Genomic DNA, 27,254 nt, shown 5'->3' on the forward strand with positions numbered 1-27,254 from the left:
GCGGGTCTGGATCACTAATGATCAATCAAAGCAGCTTTGACCGCATTGGTCACCTATGACGGTTCATGACGCCCCCGGGGAACCTGCCAAGTTCCTAAGCTAATATCACACCCATTCCCCAACGAATTCTCTACCGATTTTTACAAACTTGATTTCAAATGAAAGATACAGCAATACCATTGACTGCTGCTGAATTTCATTCGGTTCTACCTCTTGCTTCCGGAGTTACAGGGGTGTTAGTAAGGATACACTGGAATTTCCCATATAAATCGGTACAATCGTAATACCTCAGAGGCTAAAAACTATTGAAATGGTCACCAAATTACTTCTAATCGCAGATCTAGATCACTGATTGCCAATCAAACATTCTTTGAATATATTGTCCACCATCGACGATTCCGGAAGTCCGGAATTCCGGGCATATTCCACAATTAAAGTCACATCGGTTCTTCGGTGATGACTGAACCGATTTTCTCAAACCAAGTCTCAAATGAAAGGCAAAATATGCAGCTGAGTATTGCGTCGCCGCCCCTCCCCCCGCCTTGCCCTTACACCTCCCTCTTTCATCACTCTCCTCCCCTTGGACCACCCTCACGCCCGCATTTCCTTGATCCACCCCGTATACCGAAATAAGATGAAGGATTTCTGACGCATCCTCCACTCCCACTCTACTAACCCCCCATTCCCTCCACTTTCAAACCCATTCCACCAACATTTCAAAATATAATCACATGAAGATAACATTGAACTCATGCTGATTAAGCTAATTAAATATTATTCTTTTGCCTTTCTCATATAGAAAGGTTACGCAATTGCCCCAAAAACCGACTTTCTAACCGAGGCCCGGAGGGCCGAGTCTCATATAACATTCGACTCAGTTCGCCGAGATCGCAAAACATCTGTGTGTATGTATGTGTGTTTGTATGTGTATGTATGTATGTATGTATGTGTATGTATGTATGTATGTATGTATGTATGTATGTATGTATGTATGTATGTATGTATGTATGTATGTATGTATGTATGTATGTATGTATGTATGTATGTATGTATGTATGTATGTATGTATGTGTGTGTATGTGCGGATTTGTTAACAAAATGTCCATATCGGTTTCTCGGAGATGGCTGAACCGATTTTTACAAACTAAGATTCAAATGAAATAATATTCCCGTAGGTTGCTATTGAATGTCGTTTTCAACCGACATCTTGTTCTGGATTACGAGTTGAAGAGTATGGTTACAAAACAAAATTTGTTGATTTGTCCGCATCGGTTTCTCGGAATTTTCTGAACCGATTTTGACAAACTTGATTTTAAATGAAAGGTCCATCAGCTGCTGTTGAATTTTGTGTGGATCCGACTTCCGGCTCCGGAGTTACGGGTTGTGGAGTGCGATCACATAGAAAACTCCGATTCAAACCGATACCGCGATGAATGCAAAAAGGTGCTCTTATATATACTTACCAAGTGTAATAAGAATGAAAGACATTTCCATAATGTTATATTGTACGAACCAGCTAAACCATAGTTTGGAGCAATGAGAAAGGCACAATTGCACTTCTAGGTGGATTAAAACAGGTTTTTCACTTTTATTTATTGCTTTAATCATAGTTTTGCCATTATAATGATTTTTGTTTTGAAGATGACAAAAAAATGAAACAAGTTGTATCAAATGTAGAAACAAAGAACAAAGAATCAAATTCAGCTCTCAAAATTGATGTTTCAGAATAGCGGTTCCACGAATATGTACGATAGTCAGAAAGTCTTGCTATTTTCTGAGAAATCGAGGGGGTCCGAATTACCCCCACTGTCTTAATAGCCCCAGGTCCCCCTATAACCTATCATTTTGAATGTCATTGCATGATAGAGGACTTATCGGTAACAAAGTTTTTCTAACAATAACTTTATACATGTTTACTAAATTTCATATTAATTGACATACAAAACTGTAATTTTATTAATTCTCTTCAAATCTAATAATTCTCTTCAGTCATTCTTTTTATTCATTTCATTTGTTAGTTTGAAACAATTTAATGTATTCTATAATTTTGTAACGTTTTTTGTTATTGTATGATTTTCATTTAAGCTGAACTATTTAATTTATTTACTTAATTAATTTGATTTATATTATTCATTCTACCCATTTCACGCATTTGAATTTTTTTATGTTTTATGCATTATTAATTTTTCAATTTTATTTGTTTTTGTTTTTAGATTCTCTATAATTTATTCTGTTTATTCGAGGCTTTATTTGTCCAGGACTCGAAACTGTGCTTATCTTACCTCCAGTTTGGTGCCAACTTTTTATTATTATTATTACATCTTCGATATATATCGTACAGATTACACTTAATGCTATTGGTAGTGTCAATGTTAAAAATTTCTAATTGCTAACTTATAATTAGATTTAGTGGTATGGAAGTCATAAGCTAAAACAGTTTCGTTGAATCTGCTACAACATCTGTCTAGCGGATTGTTCTGCCATATACTGTGCGGTGCCTGGGAATCCACAGAAGCGGACGATTCCTTATATCACGAGGGGGTACAAATAAATGAATCCTTGAGAGAATGTCGGGACAGTCAATATTGTTCGACAACATATCGAAAGTGAACATTCTTTGCAAGAACGTGCGGCGAGACTCCAGCGTTGGCAAATCTAGCAACATGCATCTATTATTATACGGCGGAAGACGGATAGGGTCGTTCCAAGGCAATTTTCTGAGAGCAAATCGTACAAAACTTCTCTGAACGCGCTCCAGTCGGCTGCTTTGAACGGCGTTGTATGGCGCCCATACTTGTACAGCGTACTCCAAAGTGCTCCGGACCAGTGCGCAGTATAAAGATTTCAGTGCGTAGAAATCCACAAAATCGACAGCGTTCCGTTTTAGAAAACCCAATGTTGCAAAAGCTTTATTGCAAAGCGTGAGTGCTGCAAACGAATGAATGATTCAACAATGATATATGTAAGAAATATCTCATCTCACTGCTAGGTGGATTAATTCGATATTTTCAAAATAGTTTCTGATCTGGAAGGCGATTTATTATTGTGCTAAAGGTGTGCAACTCTATTTTGGCGTCGTGCCATTCAGTTCGTCTGTGGTATCGCGCGAATTCGGCGCTAATTCAATTTCGTGATATTTACAATCGAATCAAAACAAGAAATTCCTCCGGTTGTTTTTCGGCACTGCGATTCAAGATCACACGAAACGAGGGTCCGATGTCAACACCCGTGGATGGTCTTCCATTCCGTGGTGGAATAGAGAGTGCTCAGAATTGTAAGCGAAAAAGTTCTATAGAGACTTTTTGAACGTCAGATTGCCCGAACTTTTCCGAATATTCGCGATGTTAGAAACGCAAATGAAACACGTGATGAAAGCGGAAAAACGCGATTATTGGCACCGGTTCGTCAACGAATTCACGAGAGAAACAATATTTCGTCTGGTTGCTAGGCCCTACGTTCTGTGTTTGATTCAACCTTTGGTTGGAATACTTGGATCTAAGAATTTTTTCTTGGCAGCAATGTAGATCCAGCATGTAGATCCATATTCAAACAATTGACATTTCGTGATGAAAAGATTATACTGTATATAAACGAAATGTTTGTTCTTTAAATACACACATTTATCTGACAGCAAAGATGCTTGCGCCAAGCATTACAGTGTGCATATCACTGTAACGTTCGTCAAATGATGCTAGCTATGCATCGCTTCTATGCTAATTATTATGACGGTAGTGGTAAGGGCGATCTTAAAAGAGGTTTTGCTGCAAAGATCTTTCCCACAAAACTGATGGTTTTATATTTATCTACCAACGTCCATGCCCACATCGTTACAGTTCCAGGGGAAAATATGGGAGTTCCTGAGTGGTTTGTCTGAAAATCATACCAGATTACCTTAGTTTGGGTTCGTTCGCATTGCTCCGATCCGGGTAATGAGAGGGCGTATACATTAGAAGACGATATTTATGAGAAATCGTATAGTTTCAACGAGTTTATCAGAATTTCTTGTCAGAAGACGTCAGAAGACGAAGACGAAATTTGGCAAATCTCGTGGAACAACGGAAGTTTAGGAATCTCAAAGGTATCAAAAAACCTTGCGATGGATGAGGATTGTGATTACATTCAAGTGATATTTCTGGTCAAATCCAATCATTATACGCTGGATGCGCATATCCGGCGTATTGGGGTCGTGGAAAACGGTCTCTGTGTTTGTATCATCATGGTTATGGATTGAGTTCAATACTGCATTGTGCGACGTGTGTGCTGCTTGAAAGCCTGTGTTTAAAAAAGTGATTCATTTTTATGTTTCTGTGTGCGTGGTGTCAACCCATGTTTTTGGGTTTTTTTTTATCGCTAAGGCATCTGGAAATATGCTCCTGTAGTTGTTTCTAAAGCACGAGCAGACTCAACTCGATTTGCATGTGCAGAAAGGCGGGAAAGCGAAGAAACTAAGTATGGAAGTCAACCTAAAAGTAATGCCATCTGACCAAGAGAAAGCACAGATTGGTTTTTATCACAGATTTGTATTATTATTTTACATCGATCGCATTCCTTAGGGCATGCTCAGCAGTGTAGTATTTTAAATGGGAGTTACAAAGTGGAATTAGAACGGAAACAATCACATTGCCAGCAGAACTTTTTGATTTATTATTTCGTATAGTTTCGTTTCGATCTGTATAACTGATATACGCTGCTGTTCTCTTTGATGCTTTATTTGAAATACGTTTGGAACTGTTTCGAATATATAAAGAGTATTCGGAACATACACTCAGGTTCGATAAATTGGAGAAAATAATTTCTTGTCAAGTAAGTCAAGAACACTTTTGGGAGTGGTTAAGTTCCAGAATTGATAATTTTGGCTGTTCTATAATATATTTTTGCTAGATGGATGGATGCCCCATGCATATTTATTGAGATAATTGAATAATTGAAATAATAGATTAGTTTAAAAGTATGGCAGAGAGCATGGTGTTGTACTTGGTTTTAGAATTTTGCCCCTTTTTAATGACCTTCAATAAATTATATTCTAATGGAGGGAGGCAAATTGTAACATACGAGAGCAGCAGAGTAAGCTAGAACGTGAGTAGATAGTTGTGATAGATCCGTGTCGTGTCCTGTACAACTCTTTCATTTTTTTGCACGGGACTGCCTTCGCACAAAAAAATGAATAATTGGAAAAGTAGTCGGAAAATACGGTTTTTAATACTTTTCAACAATTGATTTGTTTACATTCATACTACAAATTTCATTGATTGAACAGCTTCCGCAGTATCCTTCAACTTATCGATTAGTGAGTTCATTGCCTTCTGTTTTGGCCCTCGTGTTATTGAATCCCCTTGATTAGTGCTCTAAAAAGTTTCCACTTTTGTTTGTTTTATTGCTGCACTTAATCGAATTGCTGGAACATTATGTCGAAACCACTTCATTTCGGTATATCTGATTGTGTTTGTCACGCGGGTTTCCTCGCCTGCCAGTGCATAACGCCGAGTGGCGAAACAAAATTGCGTCTTATGCTGGTATCCCCCTTCGTTGTTTGCGTGTACCTACGTACGACAATTTAGCCGCCATGTGCACCGGTCAGCCGATTCCGATATGATGTTGAACAAGTTCGTCGCTTGTACGGAAAGCGGCGCAAAAAGACATCATCGATCATCATGAACCGTGACGCGATCGGCTGGACGCGATGAAGTAATTAAAAGTTGTTTTTTTCTCTCTCCCGTCAACTATGTCACGATTGCTTCTTCGTTTCTTCTTCGTCGCTGATAACATGCTCGGAATGGATGCTGTGTTGTTGTTTAGTACACAGTGCCGATAGGAAAGACCCTCAAATTGCGGTGAACTTTCAAACGGGTCATGAACGCCACTTCACAGTGCTGATGGTCCTTGAAAGGCAATGGACATTTCGCGATCTCTTGCTGTTTTATCATCGTATGTACCTTCACTGAATTGAGGAAGCAAACATTGCCTGTTGAGAAGAATTTTGCTGTATGACCTTTATGGAAAAAAGAATTTGCCTTCGGGAAATTTCAGAAAGGTTACTACGTTGTTAAATGGCCGAAATTTTAACTTCAGCAGAAAATTTCAAATTTTGCTGAAGTGGCTGTTTCTATAAAGATTAAAGTGTCCGTACTGAACTAGCTGGCACCCAAGGATTCAGAATGCATTATTCAAAAGGTAATCGAAACATCACAATTAGGAATTACAACTATCACTCAGTGCCTTCCTATTATGCACATTCCTGATCTGGTGACTGGTCAATATACGGACGGGTATCCACGTAAACGCATTAAACCATTGCGCAACTTACGCACCATTTCGACCCGAGGAAACATTATTCAAAGATAGGCTATGTCTACGTCTACCTTTGGTACTGTAGCTACATTTCCTTATTGGCGTCTATATCGCCGGGAGTTTTGAAGGAGCGCTCCCACCGTGGCTGTGGTAAAAGAAATACAACATTGCAACGTCGCGTCGCGACGTCGATTGCACTCAGTCAGTAAGCCAGTGGGGTACTGGACAACATTCTTTCTTGATTAAGCTTTGTAGCTTCACCGTACCGTCGTAAAATCATCATGTCACAGCTTAGCGTGCCTGCGCGGAGGAGGCTAGCTCGTAAGCAACTGGTTTCAGTCGAAGTTATGCGGGAAACTTTACACGTGATTTATCCAAGTTGGCTATGGATAAGACCTGCACTGAAAGTACGAAGACGATAAGGTTAGCATTCGTGGTTGAACAATCGTGGTTGATTCCATCCGAGGAAGATAATTATCTGAAACTGCTTTTTGTTGCCATCCTGGTAATATGGAACAAATCAGCAGTGAAACGACGACCTGTTGCATGATGATGCGGAGAGGAATTGAAGAAAAACATGTTTTCACTTGATTTGGACATGTCATGCTAGTATCAAGACATAATTTATCTTCTAGCACTGAGGAAGAGATTCTTTTTTAATTTATGAAACGTGTATGAATTTCCGCGTATCTTTGATCAGATGATAGTCCGACAATATTTTTGGTAGATTATAAGATTTTCTCCTGCGGCTTATTCACTTCAGATCCAGTCTACGATCAGAAAGATAAATAGCCGATTAACCGATCTATATTTCATCCTTTCTTCTTGCATGTTCAACATTTTTCATCACAATTAGCACACGTGTCAACTATAATAAATTACAATCATTAATTAGTACATAATTAACTGCGAACAACCTATAATTGATTAGGAAAATTATACGATAAAACATACTATTATAATATTGCACTTACGCTTACGGCTGCAATTTTCCACAATTAATCATATTAGGTCTTGTTCACTATTGACTCTCGGACTACTTCGATCCGTTTCCTCAGCGCGTAACTCGCTAGAGTCGGTTTGACCCCGAATAACCATCAACTAAACTGTGTGTGATCATTGCCTACTGGTTGCTACTGCGGTTAGCTATGAATTTTCCCATTGCATCGTTGCAAAAATGCCTCACACATAATTTAGCACCTATATTGCCCGGTATGCTTCCGCTACCTACCGGTTTGAAGCCGGTAAGATGGGATCTTTACGACGCCTCGCTTATTGCGAATCTTGGCTGCAATACCCCCATGCTCAGTAGTTTTCCAAGTCCCATGCCAGTCTGGTTTCGAAGTTACAAGACTTCTGTTTTATAAATAATAACCAGTAATGGGATGGAAAATTATACGGTTTCGTATGTCCTCCGTACCCGCCATCTCGTGAATAGTGCAGACCAGCTTAATCACAGCCCATTGGATGCTATCGATCACTTATTTGAAATGAAGAAATAAATTGCACCTATCGTTTTGATGAATAGCTATTTTTTGCTCAATTAGATGATGAGGATCGGTGCACAAATTTACTTCGGAGTCAAATAGTTCATTTAGCATCGTTTATGACTACTATACTGTAAGAGCATCCGCTCAGAGCTCTTTTTACCAATTCAATCAATGGTAAGCTCCATCGTCATCATTTGCTCTAGCCAATAAGCAGGAATGATTCACTTGAACTCACCACCGAACCAATTGTATACCACTCGATTTATCGCCGTTCAAATTATAGGCTGTCCCGAAGAAAAAATATTTTTAGATGTGAAGCCATATATGCATAATTTATGGCCGTGAGCTCCGCGGTGGTGAAAATTAGTTGATGCCAGGTAGGTAAACTAAAGTTACCAGATGGTTAGTGCGGTAACTCGGGACGCCAATTTCTTTGTATAAATTGAAAAGCAATTTGGTGACAGAAGACCACTTACAAGTAGTCATTTATTTTTTCATTTACTGACGATGGATCTACAACAAAATTGTATGTTTCTAACATATTTATCAGTACATTGTGCTTCACATCGAAATACATCATTGTAAAAGATAAAGTTGCTGAATTCCTCAAGTACATTTTTTAAATTTTATCTAATCTGAACCTTTTCTTTCTACATATCAACACACAATTATGTTTATAAGTGGTCACAACTTTGTCCAAGCCAACTACGAATTCTACTTTTTATTAATTTAACTATTGAAGTGTTACTCAAAATGCTTTCAATGATCAAATCACCTTTCCTTGTTTTGAGGGTTGTTTAGTTCCTACTTGAAATTTTATTATCATTATACCACTAAGGAAAATGATGAGCAAAACGCTTTCTCGTCAGCAAACTAGTGCTTCTGGTTACGATTCCCGGGACATCACTCGGGACTTGCCAGTTGCGTCATATATGATTGGATATAATGTATAACTTGTGCTAATTTGGGTACTAGTTTAGATAGATCGTAGCTAGAGCGGGGGGCTAGCGGGCTAAAGCCCCCCTCGAAATGTTTTAATAATAAATTTATAAAACCTGTTTTAATCCACCTTGCGGTGCAATTGTGCCTTTCTCATTTCTCTAAACTTTGGCACGGAGGCTTTTTATGTTCAACATAATTGTGGAAATGTCCATTACATTCTTAGTACACTTTGCACTTATACACAATGGCATGCCAGCCACGAACTTGATGAGCTACGTGTCGACGGTGAAACACTTGAAACAAAAAAAATATAATACTCCATTAGCCTAATCAGCATTAGATCAATGTTATCTGCTTGCTAACTTATTTTGTCATGCGGGGGTGGGTATGTGAGGAGGGCGAAAGTCCCATGAACGAACGACTCCCCAGCTTAAATTGGTATGCTTTGTGATATAGTGGTGGTTTAAAGATGATGGGGTTGAAAGGGAGGGGTATGAGGGCTGGATGGAGTGGTGGTCTGAGGGGTGATTTAAGGAGATTTTTAAGGGAGGGGAGTTAACAGTAGAGGAGGAGGGGTGTAACCCCTCTCCGTAAACCATCAACTACGCCCCTGTTAAAATCCAAAAACCTTACGCGAGTCGAAAAAAAATTTGGCCGGGATTAGGTTGACGTTTTTCAGAAAGATTGCATAACCTTTCTATATGAGAAAGGCAAAACATGATTATCAGCGACTTTTAATAATTATTGAGAAAAGGTTGATCACTGTTTCCAACAACCAAAAACAATAGTCGTGAAGCTCAGTGTGGCTTATGCTTCTGTCCAAGCCAATTCAAAGCGAACGACAAATATATTTCTTATTGTGTGCCTTGTGAAACTGAGCGAATGAAACTGACACTATACTTCTTGCCCTAGTAATCTGTCGAGATGAGTGAGTCGCAGAAGCAAGAAGTGGTGCTCCGGCTAAATACTGTGATGTCTCGCATAAGACCGAGTATGAGGAACATTTTGTGAAGGTGAAAATGAAGGTTAGAGTTACGGTAGTCACCATTATCGAGTTCTACCATGTCAGGTATACAGCGCTCATAGCGTTCAACAAGTTGGTCAAGATGAAATCATTCATTTTGAATAATTTAAAACACATGACGCAGTGAGTGACAATGTTATAATTAACCCTCTAGTTCCCAACACCGCCTCTAGGCGGTCTCTATAAAAATCTAAATAAAACTACTAAAACATAATTGTATGTTGTCATCCGCACTAGCATTTCTTCCCAACGCTCACACCTTTCATACACACAAAGTTTGAATATTCGTAGCTTTCTGTCAAAGGCAATTGAAGCTTAAAGTTGAAAAGTCGAGGAAAACGTGGAAAAAAACCATTTTGTGTTTAGTGGTTATCTTCATTAAACAAATTCTAACTATTTTTGGAAATTTCAATAACTAAAAAAATATTTTTGATTAGCCTGTTACTAGCATTTTACTGTAGATGTGAATTGATTTAGTGTTTAGGTTTTTTGGTAAAATACTTTGCCCGCCTAGAGGCGATGTTGGGCACCTGAGCGAAAAAAAATTTTCAGTCTTTTGTGACTACTTATCGTACCGAAACTAGCATAATGTGGAATATTAGCTGAAAAGAAGTATGTTTTTAAAACTTTGGGTGAATGCTGTTGTTAGAATATGGATGCCCTTATCATTTAATTATATTTAGGGGAGTCTGGGGCTAATTGGCGGAATCTTGTTTTCTCCTTTTGTATTAGACATATGGCGTTGTCTCCAGTTTTGCACTTCAAGTACTGTGAAATACATTCTCCAATATGTTTATGTTGCATTACATTCTGTTTCGTACACTTTGTACGTGATATTGAGTTTTTGAGCGTATTAGAGTGAAGAGCCTATTTTAGTTGTATTAGGCTGGGTGCCTCACCATTTCATTAATCACTCGGAATACAATTGATGCAATGCGTATGAATTGGCATCAATATCATTGCTTTCTTCTTATGAACCATTATGATATCAAAAATCGCCTTGCTATTTGAAACAATGCGTTGAACAAAGATGGCTAACGCCGCCCTGACCACCGCCCAGTCAAAAAGGGCAAGTTGCTGGCTAACGGGGGGCTATTTGCCAACTCGGATGCACTAATTGCCCTTCAATTTGCCAGCAAATTGCTGGCAATTAGGGGGATATTTCAAATGCAACATTTGGGCGATCCGCCGCCGTCATTTTTCAGCCGCTCTACCCGCCCTTAAATCGCCCAGGGAACGCGTCATTTAATCGCCCTTAATTGCCTAATATGAAAATTACAAATAATACTTATTTTCGGATTCATTATCTACTCACATAAACTTATCACTACACTAGGTAATCATCACCAAACTATAGGAAGAATCAATGGTGAAATTGGCATTGCACACCAAAATTTACCGCAATCTGACTTTTATTAAGAGTTTAGGTCAGAAATCTTGTTCCACTATATTTACACACGATTCCACAATTTCCCACATTCGTTGGCTAAATGAAGTGCACTAGACAAACAAAATACAAGCGAGAACACGCCAATTGTTTAAAAAACTATTTTAAGCTAAAGCCAAACATGAACCGCCATAGTTGAAAAACGCTAAAACAACCAAGTCCTTTTCAAGCGACCGAAAATTTGTCTAAGTGTTGAAATCGTCTTTAAATCGCATTCGCAAATTGCATTTGTTCCTAGGGGCAATTAGCACAGGCGAGTTGAGTTAAACGTGAAACTGTTTAAATCGCCTGACCATGTTCGTCCGCATTTTTTTTTGACCGGGCGGATTCTTACGGTTAGGACGAAAATAGGCTCATTACCCTATGTGAAGTTTTTAAATGTCAGCATTTTTGTTATATAGAGCGAGTTCAAAGCGATTACACGAATTACTAGATTTTTCGATAGCGCGCGAAACGAACTTTCCAAGCAATGTACGTAACCACAAAAAATTATTTTTTGGTTTGATTACGCAGAAATTTCACCTGAAGGATTTCGAAAATTCGCTTTTGAATATCATTATGGGTATAGTCGTAAGTTGGCGAGATTTCCGCGTCACATATTTAAAATTCTGTGATGCAGCCAACAGTCTGCTCTTTTATGCAAAATGATAAAATATGATAAGTGAAACAATCGCCAGCAGCAGGCATGTCCAAACACGCCACGGCACCGCGTGCTGCATTTTACCACCGCAACCGAGTGTATTGAAATGAGCACCCCAAGCCAGTGCTCGATGCGAAGCACCGATACATGATAAACGAAGCACCTGTGTCGGTGGCGGTGTTAAATTTTCGATCCGGTGCTTGGATGCTTCGGAAAACACTCGGGCCGGGTGCTTTAAAATTTCTGAAGCACCGGAGCCGAGCGCTTTCAACTTCGGATAACACCTCGGAAACTCTTTGATTTTGCACCCGTATCAAAGCGAGAATGTTTAAGCCCGCTAGCACATGCACAAAAAGAAAGAAAAAAAGATTTTTCGGTGCGACGGAATAAAAGAGAACAGAAAATATACTTCTATTATCACGGCAGTTTGATTTTTAGTTAGATATGTAATTATAAAATATCCAAACTCGATGCAAGTATAGATCGCGGATGGTGGATTTTTTTTAATTTTGCGTCTTGGAAATACTAGTCAACGAAAATTCTATTTCTTCATCTTCTTGCAAATGTATATCAAATTGAAAGCAAAAGATATGAACTTTGCCATCGATAAACATCTTTTTATTTTTTTATGATCCCAATCTATACGGATAACGCACATATGGTGCTTAGCTCAATTTGAATCTATTCCTATTGCCGCCATTTGGGGCACACGTTTCGAATTTTCGATCAATCAATCACAAGTATTTCACAGTATTTGGATAATTTTTATTATACGAAACTTTGTTACCAATTTTTAGACATTCTATCTATAGCTGGTCGTAATAATAAAGTATTGAGTCATTTCATGTCGCAAACTCTATTACAATATTTAGCTAAAATAGTGATGAACTGCCTCATAGTGCTTTTTAGGCTGACAAAATGGAGACACTGAAAAAATCTGTTTATCCGGTTACCGGTTGTTTTGAAAAAAGAATTAATTTCAATTAGAATGTCAAATTACAGTACTAATTTTATCATTGCGGTCAATAAAACGTATTTTCAGAGGAGCAAATCTCATATAAAATTGTGGCCCTTCGCTAAAACAAGGTCATGTATAAGGTGATCATATTTCGCAAATATTTCATATTCATTCCAAGCACTCCGTCCTGGTAAGTTAAAAGGGAGGGAGGCTTCGCTTTACTCTAATGGAACTGCAATTGTTCATATCATTTGTAGCAAGTTACCTACTGCAGAGAACTTCAATTTTCAAAATTACTTGAAACACGTTATCGTATGTAAAGGCGTTAGGGCACAATCAAGGTGCGCCCATACGATTTATTTCCGCTTTATACGTCATTACCAGTGCCATTACAAAACTTTTAACACAGCACAATGCATAGAAATGAATTTTGGCCGGACTTCATTACTTTTCTGGAACATCCAACGGCGTCCGTGTGTTGACGTGCCGTTTGGTTCGCTGTACTATAGACTTATAGAGCATTAATCTAGAAAAAATCTACGTTATCATAAATATCGCTAGCTAGTGTCCTAGTCCTTATCAGTTCTTCGATAGTTATACTATATAAGCTATATTCATTATTCCGCATGTAAACTCAATAAAACAAAGACAAATTTAGTTGACAAGATGGTAAGTGATCAACCAAACCACATTCTGAAGTGATGCAGTTTGACATCTGAAGACTAGATTTTGGGTTTTTACAATTTGATCGGCAAAATTTAATTTCTGCATGCATTTTAGGTACATAAAATTTTATTTGACTGTCTAAAGAGATTTAAATTCTTGCACAGTATAGTGGGTGTGTAGACTTACCAGTCATAGAGAGTATAACTGTACTGGAAACAGTGATCGATGTAAGGATATGCGATGATTTTTGCTGATACGGTCGGGCATCTATCATCGACATAACTTTTTATAGTCCGTCGGAGATGGCAAACATGAGTTGGAAAGTTTGTGAAAACTAAAAGCGTATTGACCACCAGACCATCCAGTACAATATTGGTCAATGAAATTATGCTTTGTGTAAGCACTACGCACAGGAAGAGACTCCTCTCGCTTAAACGTCGAGAAGTTAGCTAAAGCATGTAACACCACAACACAAACGAAAAGCTCATTAATTTACTTTATTTTTTAGTAGTTGAAAAATTAATTGACTTACACCAGAAAATCGAATAACAGACCAATGATTTCCCGGATAATGCGACCTGTAATGCATTGAATACACCTTAAGTTTGTTTGAGAATTCATGCACAAATAGCTATACAAAACTGAAATATATCATGAACCCGTTAACAATATATTATATAAATGAAAAGCAACTGAAAAGACAAACCACACCTTGGAATTTTACAAATTGAATAGAGCCAAATTGATACATTTACATTTAACATATTTTATTTTAGATTCGATTACCCGGGGTAAGATTTTTTAAATCCCCGGATATTCGAATCTGATCTGTTTATTATTTGGAATAAATTTCCCTTTTTCCACAGCAAAACAAAAAAAAAATTGTGTGCATACTTTGCATCTATAAGATGTTAACAACGTTCTTAAGAAATGATACCTACTTGAATTTGGCTTGGTTCGTCAATAGACCATCGGTATAATTTGTGTTGGGTTTGTGTAAGTCATAGAAATTTAAACGCGTATGTAAATGATATGTTCCCACGCGAGTTGATTTTATTCGCTTGCGTATTATCATATGATAAGTTGTTTCTTTTTACTTTTACTGTAAATTTTGACAAATGAACAGTACATTTGATTGAATTTATTAGAATGACAAAATAGGATGATTTGTATTGAACAAAAACCAAGATCTAAAAATTGCAATACAAACTAGTTGGACCCACTACCATTTGCCCGAAAGGTAGACTGAAAATATTGGTCTTAAAGTTTTTGTTTAATTCATACACGGGACTCATGAAGTCATTTGATGGTAGCTGAAGCTGCAACTTTGGAAATTTTACTAAAATACTACAATTTCATGTTTGATTTTACCTATGCGGAAACTAAAGAGAATTTCCACAGATTTTAAATATTGATCTTTCTACCTAGAGTTAAAAACTAAAATGTTTTCTCAATCAGTAACATATTCACTTTCCAGACTGATTTCTGGAAACATAATTTCTTTTTGAAGTTATGACTAAAGCTGAATACTTTACAGGATACTTAACGACCTTGACTTATACTACTTTTTCAGAAATCATATTTTTATTAATTTTATAATGACGGGACATTATTTTGAGCATTTCGAGACAAATGAAAAATACAACCGTCAAACTGGGAACTTGCAACACTTCTGTTAATGTAAATTTAGCAACGGTAATAATAATTTTAACAATTTGGAGTCAAAAGTCTTAAAATTATGCAAAACATATGAAAGGTGTTGACCGAATAAAAATATTTAAAATCAATTTTTTTTCTATCACGCATTCCTATTTGCTTTGCAATTCAATTTAGGCGCATATGTATTTCCATACCTGAATAAAATTTTCAAACTGAGCTATTTAGTACTAAGTAGCGGAAAACTTTGACACTTTAGTCTTTCAATGATACTTTTAGTAATACAAATGTGGAGGTTACAATCCAATCGCTATTAATCGTTAAATAGTTAGTCTCAATATTAATTTTTTTTAGTTTTTAGAAGAGAATTTTCTCTTATTTTCTCTTCTTAAAGAAAACAAATGACCGGACGATATTTAAATTTCGAAGTGCAGAAGAATCTTTTTAATTTTGATACTGAATAAAGGTCAGTTATGGTCTTCAAACGTAATACTCGGACTGAGGTTGTTTGATGTAAGAGTTGGCTAAGATGTACAATTCGACTTCAGTACCAACGCCAATTTAAATCCATTCATTCATCTATTTATAATTCCTACATGCATACCTACTTAATCCTTCCTTACTGTATAATGCATTACAGATTCTTCATAAAGTACCAAGCTCGTTCATGCATATGAACGCACAAATTGCTTTGAGCCACTTACCAAGCGACAGCAATAGCGCGGCGATAATCGCTACCGAAATATAAGCTGCCGTGTTTTACGAATTTAAAAACACTCGGTACGGTGCCTGCCGATATCAGAAACACCTCGGTTGCGGTGCCTGCCGATGTGAGATGCACCTCGGTTACGGTGCCTACCGAAGTCAGAAACACTCGGGTCGGTGCTTTGCCGAAGCAACGAGCACGGTGGTTAAATATCATGCGCTGGCACCGACACCGGTGCCTTGGTATCGGCGACCGGTGTCTGCTGTTGAGCACCGGTACGGCGTGCCAACTTCAATCCTCTTGGTGGCGTGTTTATTGGTAGAAGTGCCCACCGTGCAGCACCGTTCGGTGCTTTTGCCATGCCTGCAGCAGACCCTGGACTCCCCTACTATAAATTAGAAGTCAATAATTAAACAACCGAAGCATTAGAGAAATAATCCTTACAGTTCAGGTCATTTGCGTTCTGATGGAGTCCAAAATATAAGTAACCATCTATATTCGCTTCAGTTAAAGTAACTAGAAGAAATTTTTTTTTTTTATTCGACCAGGTGCCCAACATCGCCTCTAGGCGGTCTACTTATTTAAAGGCTTTAATGAAAAATCCATTACTTACAAGAATTATCAATATTATTTTCGTTTTTCTCATCACGAATCCGACCTACAAAAGTTTTTTCAAGCCAAAAAAAAAAATTTGGGCGCTGGTAACCCAGCTTCATATATATGGACGGTGAGAGAATCCATGTTCGGTTGCAAGATCGGATACCGTTTATTTGCAGTTACATGTCACATTTGGTAGAAATGCAGTACAAAACATAATGCGATAATACAATTACACACAGTATTCTTTGCACATATCAAAGACAAACTTGTATGTTCCAGTTCTGTGAAAAAACGGCACATTGCGGTTAATCCTGGTCAGCAACCGCTGAACACAAACAATTACCAAATATTGATAACGGCAAAAGCTGCGTATCTCAAGTAACAAGTAGTTTAGTTTGGTCCAAGACTTTTGAGATTTTCGCGCTTCGTAATTTTTGTGTTTATTTGTGTATAGTGAGTGTCAAGAAAATAAATGTAAGATCTAACGGTAAGCAGCCCACCCAACACCCACATAGCACGCAGCCATCCATCACATGCAGCAGTTTCCACCACCCACCACTGGTAGCGCATATCGAAGGAAGTAGGCGGCCATGGAGGGTGGCGATAACCACACAACTATAAGGACAGAATGGGGCGGAATATGTGGCCGACTGAGGGATCAACGGTCGAGGTTCGAGGTGAACGACCAGGACTAAAAACGCCATTAGCCTGGTAACCACCTAGCAAAGCGGTACGGAAAGTTTAAGTGGAAGATAAAGTTTTGAGCAGTGATTGCATTTAAGTGACGAAAGAGGAAGCGAATAAGGAGAAGACAACCAGGTAATGGCCCTTCCAAGTAGAACTTCCCAGTCCTACCCCAACTGTTCCAACAGGACCCTTTGGTTTTACCCTAGGAAACCTCCAGAGCGTGCTAGACCGCCGGAGTTTCCCGATCCGTCAACCATCATAAAAGCGCGATATAGTTGCAACCGCCATCACGGAGTCAAGACCGACGCCATTCCTGTCGGCCTCCTAAAAGCTGCTTGGATACGTTACCACATTCAGGCCAGCACAGCAGCGTTACCAAGGTTCTTCTGCAGGCAACGAGACGCCATTAACAACCAACGTAGATTCCGTGGTCGCCCCGCGAGCTACGACGAAAACTGTGAACACCACTGAGCACGACGGCGAAGCAGCAGTAGCAGAAGGGACCCCGAAACAACAACAGGTGTAGTGCCACCATCGGCACCCGAGGTAGGAGTAGCTTAAGAAAGTGGGAAAAGTGCTCAACAAACAGAAGAATAAAAAGTGACATCGATATCCGGAAATATAGTGGGTTTTTGCTTGAAGGTCAAACAAGCGTTTTCTTGGCAATAGTTCGCGATCGCAAGCCTTCCCTGAGAAGTATAGAGGGGGGTCTCATAAGTGCTGGGAGTAACGACCCCACCAGGTTACATATCTCAAAATCTACAGCCAGCACAATCAACGAGGAAATTCACTCTCGTAAAGTCAACAAGTAGGGAAGAAATCAGATGTTCGTGAACATAAAGGCAGCAACCACGATGATGACACGGAAGTGTTCAAAAGATAGATATAAACGACCCCCTATACGCAGATGGCGAGGAAAAATTATTTCCCTGCCTTATTAACAGGTATCCACGTGTAATGGCTATGAGCTTACGCGAGATCTGCTGGACAACCATTAAAACTCGTTTTGTTATTTTTATTGTTGAAAATAAATATAACTAGATAAAGAACCACTGCTCCGATTGTCTAAAGCATTGAGCCGAGTCCGCTAAACAAATTATTTAGAAAAAAAGTATAAGTTTTATGGACGACTGAGCAATAAAACTCTCAAAAGGTTAACGCATCATCGCAAGTGATTGTCACGTTTAACAAAACTCAGATGTAATACTCGATATTGGAAACACTATTTTAAATTACAATGACAAGTTTTTGAATTGTACCCAATTTGAATTTCTATATTAGATCTATGCACTCTGTACTCTTAGTATAAATACTAAGCATCACATTTCTGCGTACTAGGCAAAAAAATATTTCAATTTACTTCCTTACTTTATTTTTCCGCGTCATTTTAACGCAATTTCATTTTCATTGGCACTTAATTTCATTATCATGCGAAGAAATCGTTCCGTGTTAAAACACTGTTGCGACTAAAATGTTGTGACTGGTTGAATCTACAAGTTCAACAATTTCGATTTCATGTCTTCAGTATATGGCAGCCTCATGATCTATTTTTTGTTCGTTTTGAAATAAAATGAGAGAGATGATCAGAAATCACTGAGGAGGAAAAAAGGATCAGCTAATCTAAGCCGCAAGAGCATCTTTTCTATCTTTTCTATGCACTCAGAATGAGGGCTTTTGGAATTGCGCTCTGATCCTCTCAATTCGGCTCGAATAAAACAGCACTTTCGAAAGCACCTTACTAATGGCTTTCTTTTCGATTAATGAACAGTCCGTTAGTAGATAAAATTCCGGTTAGTTTAGTAGATTCATTGTAACATGTTTTTTGTATTGTCCAAAAATCCATGAACTCCGGAATAAAACCTATAACCTCCGTGTGCTCAAATATAATATTAGCTTAATCTAAGTAATCGAGTCCCAAAGGGTTTTGCAAGATTGTAAGTCAATAGAGCTAAAGTTCTTATTTGTGCTTTGTAGAGAAATTAGTAGTTTTTTGGACACACTTTACATGTAAACAAGCAAAATTATTGATGTGCCTGTTGCCATAGTTTCAAGGATCTAGTAGAAGAATTGTCTAGAAAAATCAACCGGATATCTTCTATTATCAATTTTATAAAAAATAAGATCTATTACAAAATCTGAATACTTAAATAGATAAATAATTAGTTGTTCTCACTTGTCTGATAATATCGCCGAAAACAGTATTTAATGCATTATCATTTAAATTGAAAATATTATAAACTCGAGTTAAATACGAATCGAACCGTTTCTCTGCATCTACAAATCGCCTTCAGATCAGAAGATTCGTAGCGAATTTCGACATTGTCTTGTATTTGTATTTAAATAATTGAAGTCCATCTGACACTGCGTCTTAATGAACAAACCTAAAAAGAATTGACCTAAAGTGGCAACAAATGGCTACGAAACTGTGTAGAATTAAAGACGAAGTCGAAGATGTCGCTATAATCGTTGAAGCGACAGGTCATCGAGGACGAAGGACACGGGTTGGTGAGTAGAGATTAATTTGTGATAGAAAATCGGGAACATCATATTCAGCCATAAGAAGCTTAGACACGAAGGCAGCTTGCAACGCGTGTCTACGATCTTCTAAAGTGTGTTGTCCCAGTAATCGACAATGGTCCTCGTATGGTGGCAGGTTCAGCGTATCGTTCCAAGTTGCATGGGGCACCCACCAGACGACTTTTGCAAATTCCAACGGTGAAAATTAAAACTTGTAATTTAATAATAAAAATCAAATTCAAAAGCAAGAATTCGATGTACTATAGCCTTTCTTGTATCAGATATCACATTCTCTATTGTCTTAGTTTTGGAACTGTTTTCACTTTCAAAATTACATTCAGTTTCCAGCGACCATCTCAAGTCACCAGAATTATGAATTTATATTGTCGACAACACTCCCGACAGCCGGCTGTCCGGAGTTCAAGTTGTTTTCGATGACACAAACTCTCGATAAACGATTACCCAGTTTAAACGACTTCATATGTAGAACATTTACATATCCTACAGTCAATGAACTATTCAAACTTTTTATGCACAAAAATGTATTCTCAGTCGCATCGCTTGCTTGAGACGAATCCTAACTAACAACCCACCCGCTACCCAATCCGTGGTACTTATCGGAGTGTCACTGAGTGGGGGCCTTCCGTTAAGTAAGTATCACATCAACACTTCCTTTCTCATCCCAAGTTACGGTAAAGATGGTCGTGGCCCGTAATGGTGGTTCCCAGGCGAAATTCTCGCTTGGACTGGATCAATTGTTATTCCCAAACAATGCTCCTCAAGTAGTCTGGCTGGAAATGAGAGTCATCAGTCTTAATCTACGTAATCTTGTCGCAACGCAACTATCTCAAGTCACCAGAATTAACATATTTATGCAACAAGTGTTAAGCCCCTCCCGAAACAAAATCCTGGCTACGAGCCTGCTTGGGCCAAGTTAGTGCTAGTTACTGACGAGATGAATGCGAAACACAAAAATTCAAGTAGTTTTAAGTTAGGTTTTGTGCCCTTAAGGTGTTATATACAAAGTTGAGGCTTAAAAAATCTAAGCAATTTTTATGGCATATTCTGTTCAAAATTTCATCCAGATCGGAGTACTAGTTTTCAAATTACAGACTTTCGCAGCACGCTGCTTTCATCCACGAATGAAGACATGACATGACACGCATGACAAATTTAATGTGAAAACTTCTAGTAAGCAACTTTGGAATAACATTTAAAAACTCGGTATTTCTAAAAAGGAGCAATCCACTTCACCTCCAATATTACCTTTCTTCGATTCCTACCTTCTAAACAAATAACAATGGTTTCCATTTTAGGCTTATCCATGACTTTGATATTAAGAACCCTCGATTACATCTAATGCAGTCGGTCTGGATAATATTACCATATAATACATTAAATTAATCCTGCCACATAAAGTGTCATACATACGACATTTATTTAATTAAATTATAAAATCGTTAGTGTTTCACCACATATGGAAATGTTTTAAGATAATCCCCATCAAGAAAACTGTAATCTCGTTTGCGTATCTAATCTTCGACTTATTAACTTACTTAGCGCAATCCCTAAAGTTTTTGAAAAACTTTTTAAAGACCAAATGTTTCATTAACGAAATGAATTTTCGCCCCCATTTCAATCCGTCTTCATAAAATTGGTACATGATGCAGTGGGGTAGCCAGAAATTTGAGTTGGGGAGAGGGAGTTGATGGAAATCGATGTTTTTTTTTCAAAAACGCTAAAATTTAATGTAAGTTGGATAAATTAGTGAAAGTTTAGAAACAAAATTAATCTAACAGATGCCTTTTATAATTTCCTTTATAAAAGAATGCAAATACAAAGTGCAATTTTGAAGTGGAATAATGTTTAAAATCTTTTCTAACGGTCAAGATCACATAATTTCGAAATAATCAACTTTGAAGGTTTAGCAACTCCGATGAAGCATTTCAACATAAAAAGCTCATATTTTGATTAACAATTTTGGTGATGAAAACTCCTGGAATTGATTATGGAGAAGTAACTCTTCAAAAATAGTGGTGTTTGATAGATTTGGTGTTTTTAGCAAAGTTGTTGATAATGTAATTTAAAAAAAAGAAAATATGAAGGCTAAATAAATGCAATATATAGAGATACAAAACAATATTTAAGAAACTTTCTTAAAGCCAGTTCTTTTTAATAAAAAGACTTTAGAGACTACCTTGAATAGAATGTGAATTTTATTATTTATGCACAGCAGAAGAAATTTACCAATTTCAGTTAGATCAGAACAACTTGTTTTAAAAATTTTGTTTCACTATGGTCGGTGCTAAGTCAGACCGGACTAAGTCGCAAATCCTTAAAAAATGAGATCATCATAACGCTGGGTAAAGAATTTCTTCAGCTACATTCGACTTTTAAGCTGATTTGGTATATGTTACAATAAGCAAGAATTATAGCATAAATGAATCTCAAATTATAGTATAAAGGATTTTCTGGACCTAAAAAAAGCATTCGATACTCTGGATCACTCAATCCTGCTTAGGAAGTTAGAATGCTATGGTATCAGGGGATTAGCAAATCATATTATTCGTAGCTATCTGTCGTATAGGAACCAATTCGTATCTATTGGAGACTCGTGTAGCTCTTATAGACCAATAGAAATAGGAGTGCCCCAAGGCAGTAATATTGGGCCACTGTTATTTTTATTGTATATCAATGACTTAGGTAGACTCGGGTTAAAAGGGACTCCTCGTCTTTTCGCGGATGATACAGCGTTGTTCTATCCGAACAACAACTGCCTGGATATTGTACGCAACATTGAATCGGATTTAAAAACACTAACGACGTATTTCAACGAAAACCTTCTTTCCTTGAACCTATCAAAAACTAAATATATGCTGTTTCGTTCATCTAGAAGAGCTATAGGCGTGCATCCAGACCCAAGAATGGGACAGTCTGTAATTCAGGAAACTAACTGCTTCAAATATTTAGGACTTCACTTAGACCCCACACTCTCCTGGATTGAGCATATAACATCTATAGAGAGAAAAGTTGCATCGTTATGTGGGGCTATGCGTAAAGTATGCTCTTTTATTCCCCAGCATGTACTTCTAAAATTTTATTATGCGCACATCCACTCATTGCTGAACTACCTTGTATCTGTGTGGGGCCGTGCCAGTATCTCGAATCTGGAAAAGCTACAAACGCTTCAAAACAGATGTCTTAAAATTATTTATAAAAAACCATTTATGTACCCTACTATTTTGTTATACAATAATAATGCCCATAACATTTTACCTTTGCTTGGGTTGACTAACTACCAAACAATAATATACATCCACAATGCTTTGCATAATACTATTGCTCATAACAATCTAGAATTTACAACAGGCATTCGAGCTCACAGCACTAGACAAGCCAATCATTTATTATACTCCAGAGTATCCACGAACCTTGGTCAAAGACGCATTTCTTTCATCGGACCTAAGTTATTCAACCAGCTTCCTACTGATTTAAAGCAAATAACATGTCGCACTCGTTTCCAAGCAAAATTGAAACTAATTTTAAAAAATAAAATAGGAGAATTTTTAATATAAACTTCGTTCACCACCAATCGAGCTTATTCCTTTAGCTATAATTGGTTAACATTTTTTTAAATAAAAACAGTTGATAAATGTATTTTTTATAGCAATAAGTAATAAATAAATTTAAATTATTATGAGCTTCCTGCAAAGCTACGATGGGACTTAAAAGGATTCTTTTCCGCTGGGTACTCGCCGTAGCTTCTTGTCAAATTTTGTGTTTTGTCAGTCTCGTATTGTTTTTTTTGTTCTCAGCGTTTCCGCGATTCGTAACTTTGTTTTGTTGCGCTGACCTTTTTTTTTGTACGCTGAGAACTGACGTGTCCACTACCAGGGGGCTCCGTTTGTGAGCTTTTTGGTGTGGGGGTAAGAGGCGGGCTATTAATAAAAAATAAATAATAAATAAAAAATTCGTTTTTTTCGAAATCAATACGATGTCACTTAGTCCGGTCTGACCTATCATCGACCATATAGTATGTCGTTTCTGATTACCTTATATGCAAAGGCGTGTTCTTTCATATTGTCAACATACGTGGAACGAGAGCTTCTTTATGACTACACAGATGTCTGCATGAGATTCGGAATGTGGATTGATTGCATGCCAGCGCGAATGCAACAATCCATTCTGACTGAATATGTTCTCGAATTGGTTGTTACATTTGCGTTGAAATTCTGAGAGAAAACATTCCGACTGCGATGAATGGGGAATCTGCTGTCGAAACGAGTAGCTGTCGAAATGAGAGTTTTGGGAGGAAGAGTTTAAACTTTTCTGTTGGTGGAAACTATTGGGTAGAATGTATTGACACAAACATTTTTTAAAGATTTGATTTGAAAATTTTTAAGTAAGGATCGACAAACAGTTCCCATATTTTTTCTGCATCCAACGTGTCATTATTTGACATCTACAATATTCCAGATCTCCAAAAACCCAAGTTTTAATATCTATCCCTTGCATTTTAATTCACGTTAGCCATCGCCAAAGTAGCGCCATCTCTTAAATATTTTCATGAAAGTATTAGATAATTGTCGATCACACACTGAACTTTAATAGCAACGAATTTGAATACCCTTATTTTTTTGTTTTATTATTTTACAGATTTGCTTCCATTATAATAATGTTGGAAAACCTAGCCCTACAATATTCTCTCATTCTTCCACTTAAAATTTACATGCTGTTTTTTTCTTTCCAGGTGGCTCCAACTCCTCTGCCTGCTACAGTCCATCCTACTCGCCACGTGCATCTCCTGGTACGCCCACCCGGCCGTGCTGGCGAACGATGCCAACGAAGCTCTGCTACCGGATTACCAGCGGAACGCCTTCTACCGAACGCCTCGGGTGGCCAATGCTTTGGCCCGTTTCAGCTGGCTTGGCCCCGGAGAGGAACTGGTACGGGAGCGACATACGGAAAAAATCTCCCGAGCCGACATCTATACAGTACTGACCCATGCCGGCTTTGTCCCACGGAGGTTCAACGGGTTCCATCGTTAGTTTTTTTCTCTTCTTTCGTCTGATGTGCAGTTTTGCTACACGCGCCACCTGTAGTCACTGTTCAGTTGCGGTGCTGATCTTGAAACAGTTGCCAAAAATAAGTGTTTTATTCAAATATATGTAAATAGACAGAGCAGTTTAGTTTCAAAATTATGATGAGCGAACTATTCGGTTAGGAGTAGGGAGCTGAAATAAGTTAGATAAACCAATGCCGGCAAAAGGTAATAACGGAGATGGAATGGTCTATACCAATTTAGTTTCAGATTTATTAATTCTCCACGTCGATTCAGTATTTTAGCACGCTAGCAACTCATCGTTGAGATAGAGGTAACACGAGTATGCCAGCGTTGATAAATGTATATTATTCCTAAAAATCATTGTTATGTAATTTGTGTACGAAAATAAAGCGAAATGAGATTTCAATAACGTACGAATCGAAAGAAAAACAAAATAAGTGACCCACAAAAGCAAAGGGGTGCAGAAAGTAGACGATAACCGATAGATCGGCGAGAGGAAATGTAAATTAACCACGTTTATGCGGTGGCGGGCAGTCTTCGGCGGAGGCTCAATGTTTTCGGTTACTATTTGCCCCATATGGGGCTGGTAAAATAGCTAACTGCGGTATTCTGATGGTCAAAAAAAAACGCCAGCAGCTTTTCCTTTGTTGTTATGGTCAATGGTCACAAACAATTGGTGTTTTTAAACTACGCTTGAAGAACCAAGCAGCCTGTGTTATTTTTCGTTTCAAGTTTATGATAGTGGGATTCATGAAGGAATACGAGGAACAATTTTGCATTGACCTTCCGGCAGTCGCGCTAGTGCACTGCACATGATTTCTTAAAAACTGTACCCGATCAGACCGTCATAATAGAAAGCTATCAAATGTATAACTCATGTTAATATTTATTACTCATTCATTTTATTTATATTTATGCTTTGCATTCGGTGTGTTCGATGATGCTTCGTTCCTCTCGCCAACAATAAAAATTATCGTTTTAATCAAGATACTTGAAGATACTTGATTCATCTTGGAGAAAATTAGAAAAAGTATTATGGCGACCTGGTCAAATTGTTTGAAAGATTAATATTTGTGTGAAATGGTGCAAATCTCAGAAATCTATCAAGTTGGAAAGAAAATTCATAGTAAAACAATAATCTCTGAAAATATATATGAACCAGCTGGCATTACTATTTTCTGTATCGATTTTGTTGGCTATTTTCGGCAAATTTGAGACTAAGAGAAGCGAAAGCAATGAAATTGAAAGACGGATAGGTATTCTAGAGCGAATCAGTTATAAACTTAGAACGGAAAACTAGAACTAGGCAGGCTCATATGGGCATGATCGAAAGGAAATGTGAAGAATTCTTTGCCTTCTGCAAAGTAGGAGTTGGGCGTTGCACCCAAGTCTACCGCATGGTCTATGGTAGAACATAACTCATCATCATGTTTTACCGGCGTCGTCTTGTTGTTGTTAAGTGTGTAACCGGTAAATCATTGGTGCTTTTTCCTGGAAAAATATAATTGAAAAACATGTTGACCAATGAAAGTAAATCACCAAGCTTAACAATTCGGGAACCTATGACACCTTATTTCAATTTAATTAAGAACGTCAAGAATTCTAGTATTTTGGTCGGGAATATAAACGAGATATGTAAGATTTTCTACACATTTAATTTGTGTGCTTTTATCAGAATTTTGGCAGCAAACCGGTAGTGTCCGGTTTTAGCAAGAATGCTGCCAGGAATATACAATTTTGTTCGACTCCTGCCAGAGTTTTGCTCGACTCCTGCCATAGCTTTGTTAGACCTTTGCAATAATTTTGTTCGGAAGATATTGCGATGGTTTTGGTACGGATCCTTCAAAATTCTTCGCACATTTTACTCGGCTCCGGTTTGACAGAAACCTAACGGAACGGCTTCTACCGGAGGATGTCTCGGTAGATATTGGTTTGATCTCGAAGATTTTCGGAAATTTCTATAGAAGTGGAAGTGGCTCGATTTTGAAAGCCATCTTTTTGTATTTTCGAAAATCGACTTATTTTATTTTGGAATTTTTAGATTCAGAATGGAATCTATGTTTCTATTTAGGTATGGTGAAACGAGGACTGTTTCTAATTTGAACAGGGAAATAAATTTGGTGATAGAAATATGTCATGATCTATATCGTTTGCCATAGACGGATGCGTGGAATATAATTTTTTTTTTTCAATTATAGAGGTTTTAACCTTAAGGTCATTCGCCTCTTCGGGTTAGAAAAATCTCTTAGGAAAAATTTCTAACCCTATGTGCGGGGTCGGGACTCGAACCCAGGTGCGCTGCGTACAAGGCAATCGATTTACCAATACGCTACGCCCACTCCCCGTGGAATATAATTATAATATTATGCATCAATCGCTGGTTCATGCAGGTAAGATCCTTATCAAACTCAGAGCACTCAGGTTCAAATCGAATATATCCACAATAATAAACAGCCAGCATGTATGCAATCATTTGGCAATGCTATAGAAAGCTTTTGCTGCCTGAAGCTTTTTGATCCCAATCAAAAAGAACCTAATGTATGCTTTATTTTTCTCAGATTATATTTT

General features: G+C 37.8%; 1 protein-coding gene across 1 annotated transcript in view; it reads left to right on the plus strand.

Moving 5' to 3' along the window:
- Positions 1-25,136, plus strand: part of LOC131681505 (uncharacterized) — a 50,254-nt gene extending 25,118 nt beyond the window's left edge. The window contains exon 2 of the mRNA XM_058962319.1: positions 24,372-25,136. Within this exon, the coding sequence (XP_058818302.1) occupies positions 24,372-24,669 (298 nt within the window). The 3' untranslated portion in view covers positions 24,670-25,136. The remainder of the gene's footprint in view (positions 1-24,371) is intronic.
- The last annotated feature ends 2,118 nt before the right edge of the window (positions 25,137-27,254 follow it).

Source organism: Topomyia yanbarensis, chromosome 2, assembly GCF_030247195.1.
Source record: "Topomyia yanbarensis strain Yona2022 chromosome 2, ASM3024719v1, whole genome shotgun sequence".
In the NCBI taxonomy this organism is placed as follows: domain Eukaryota; kingdom Metazoa; phylum Arthropoda; class Insecta; order Diptera; family Culicidae; genus Topomyia; species Topomyia yanbarensis.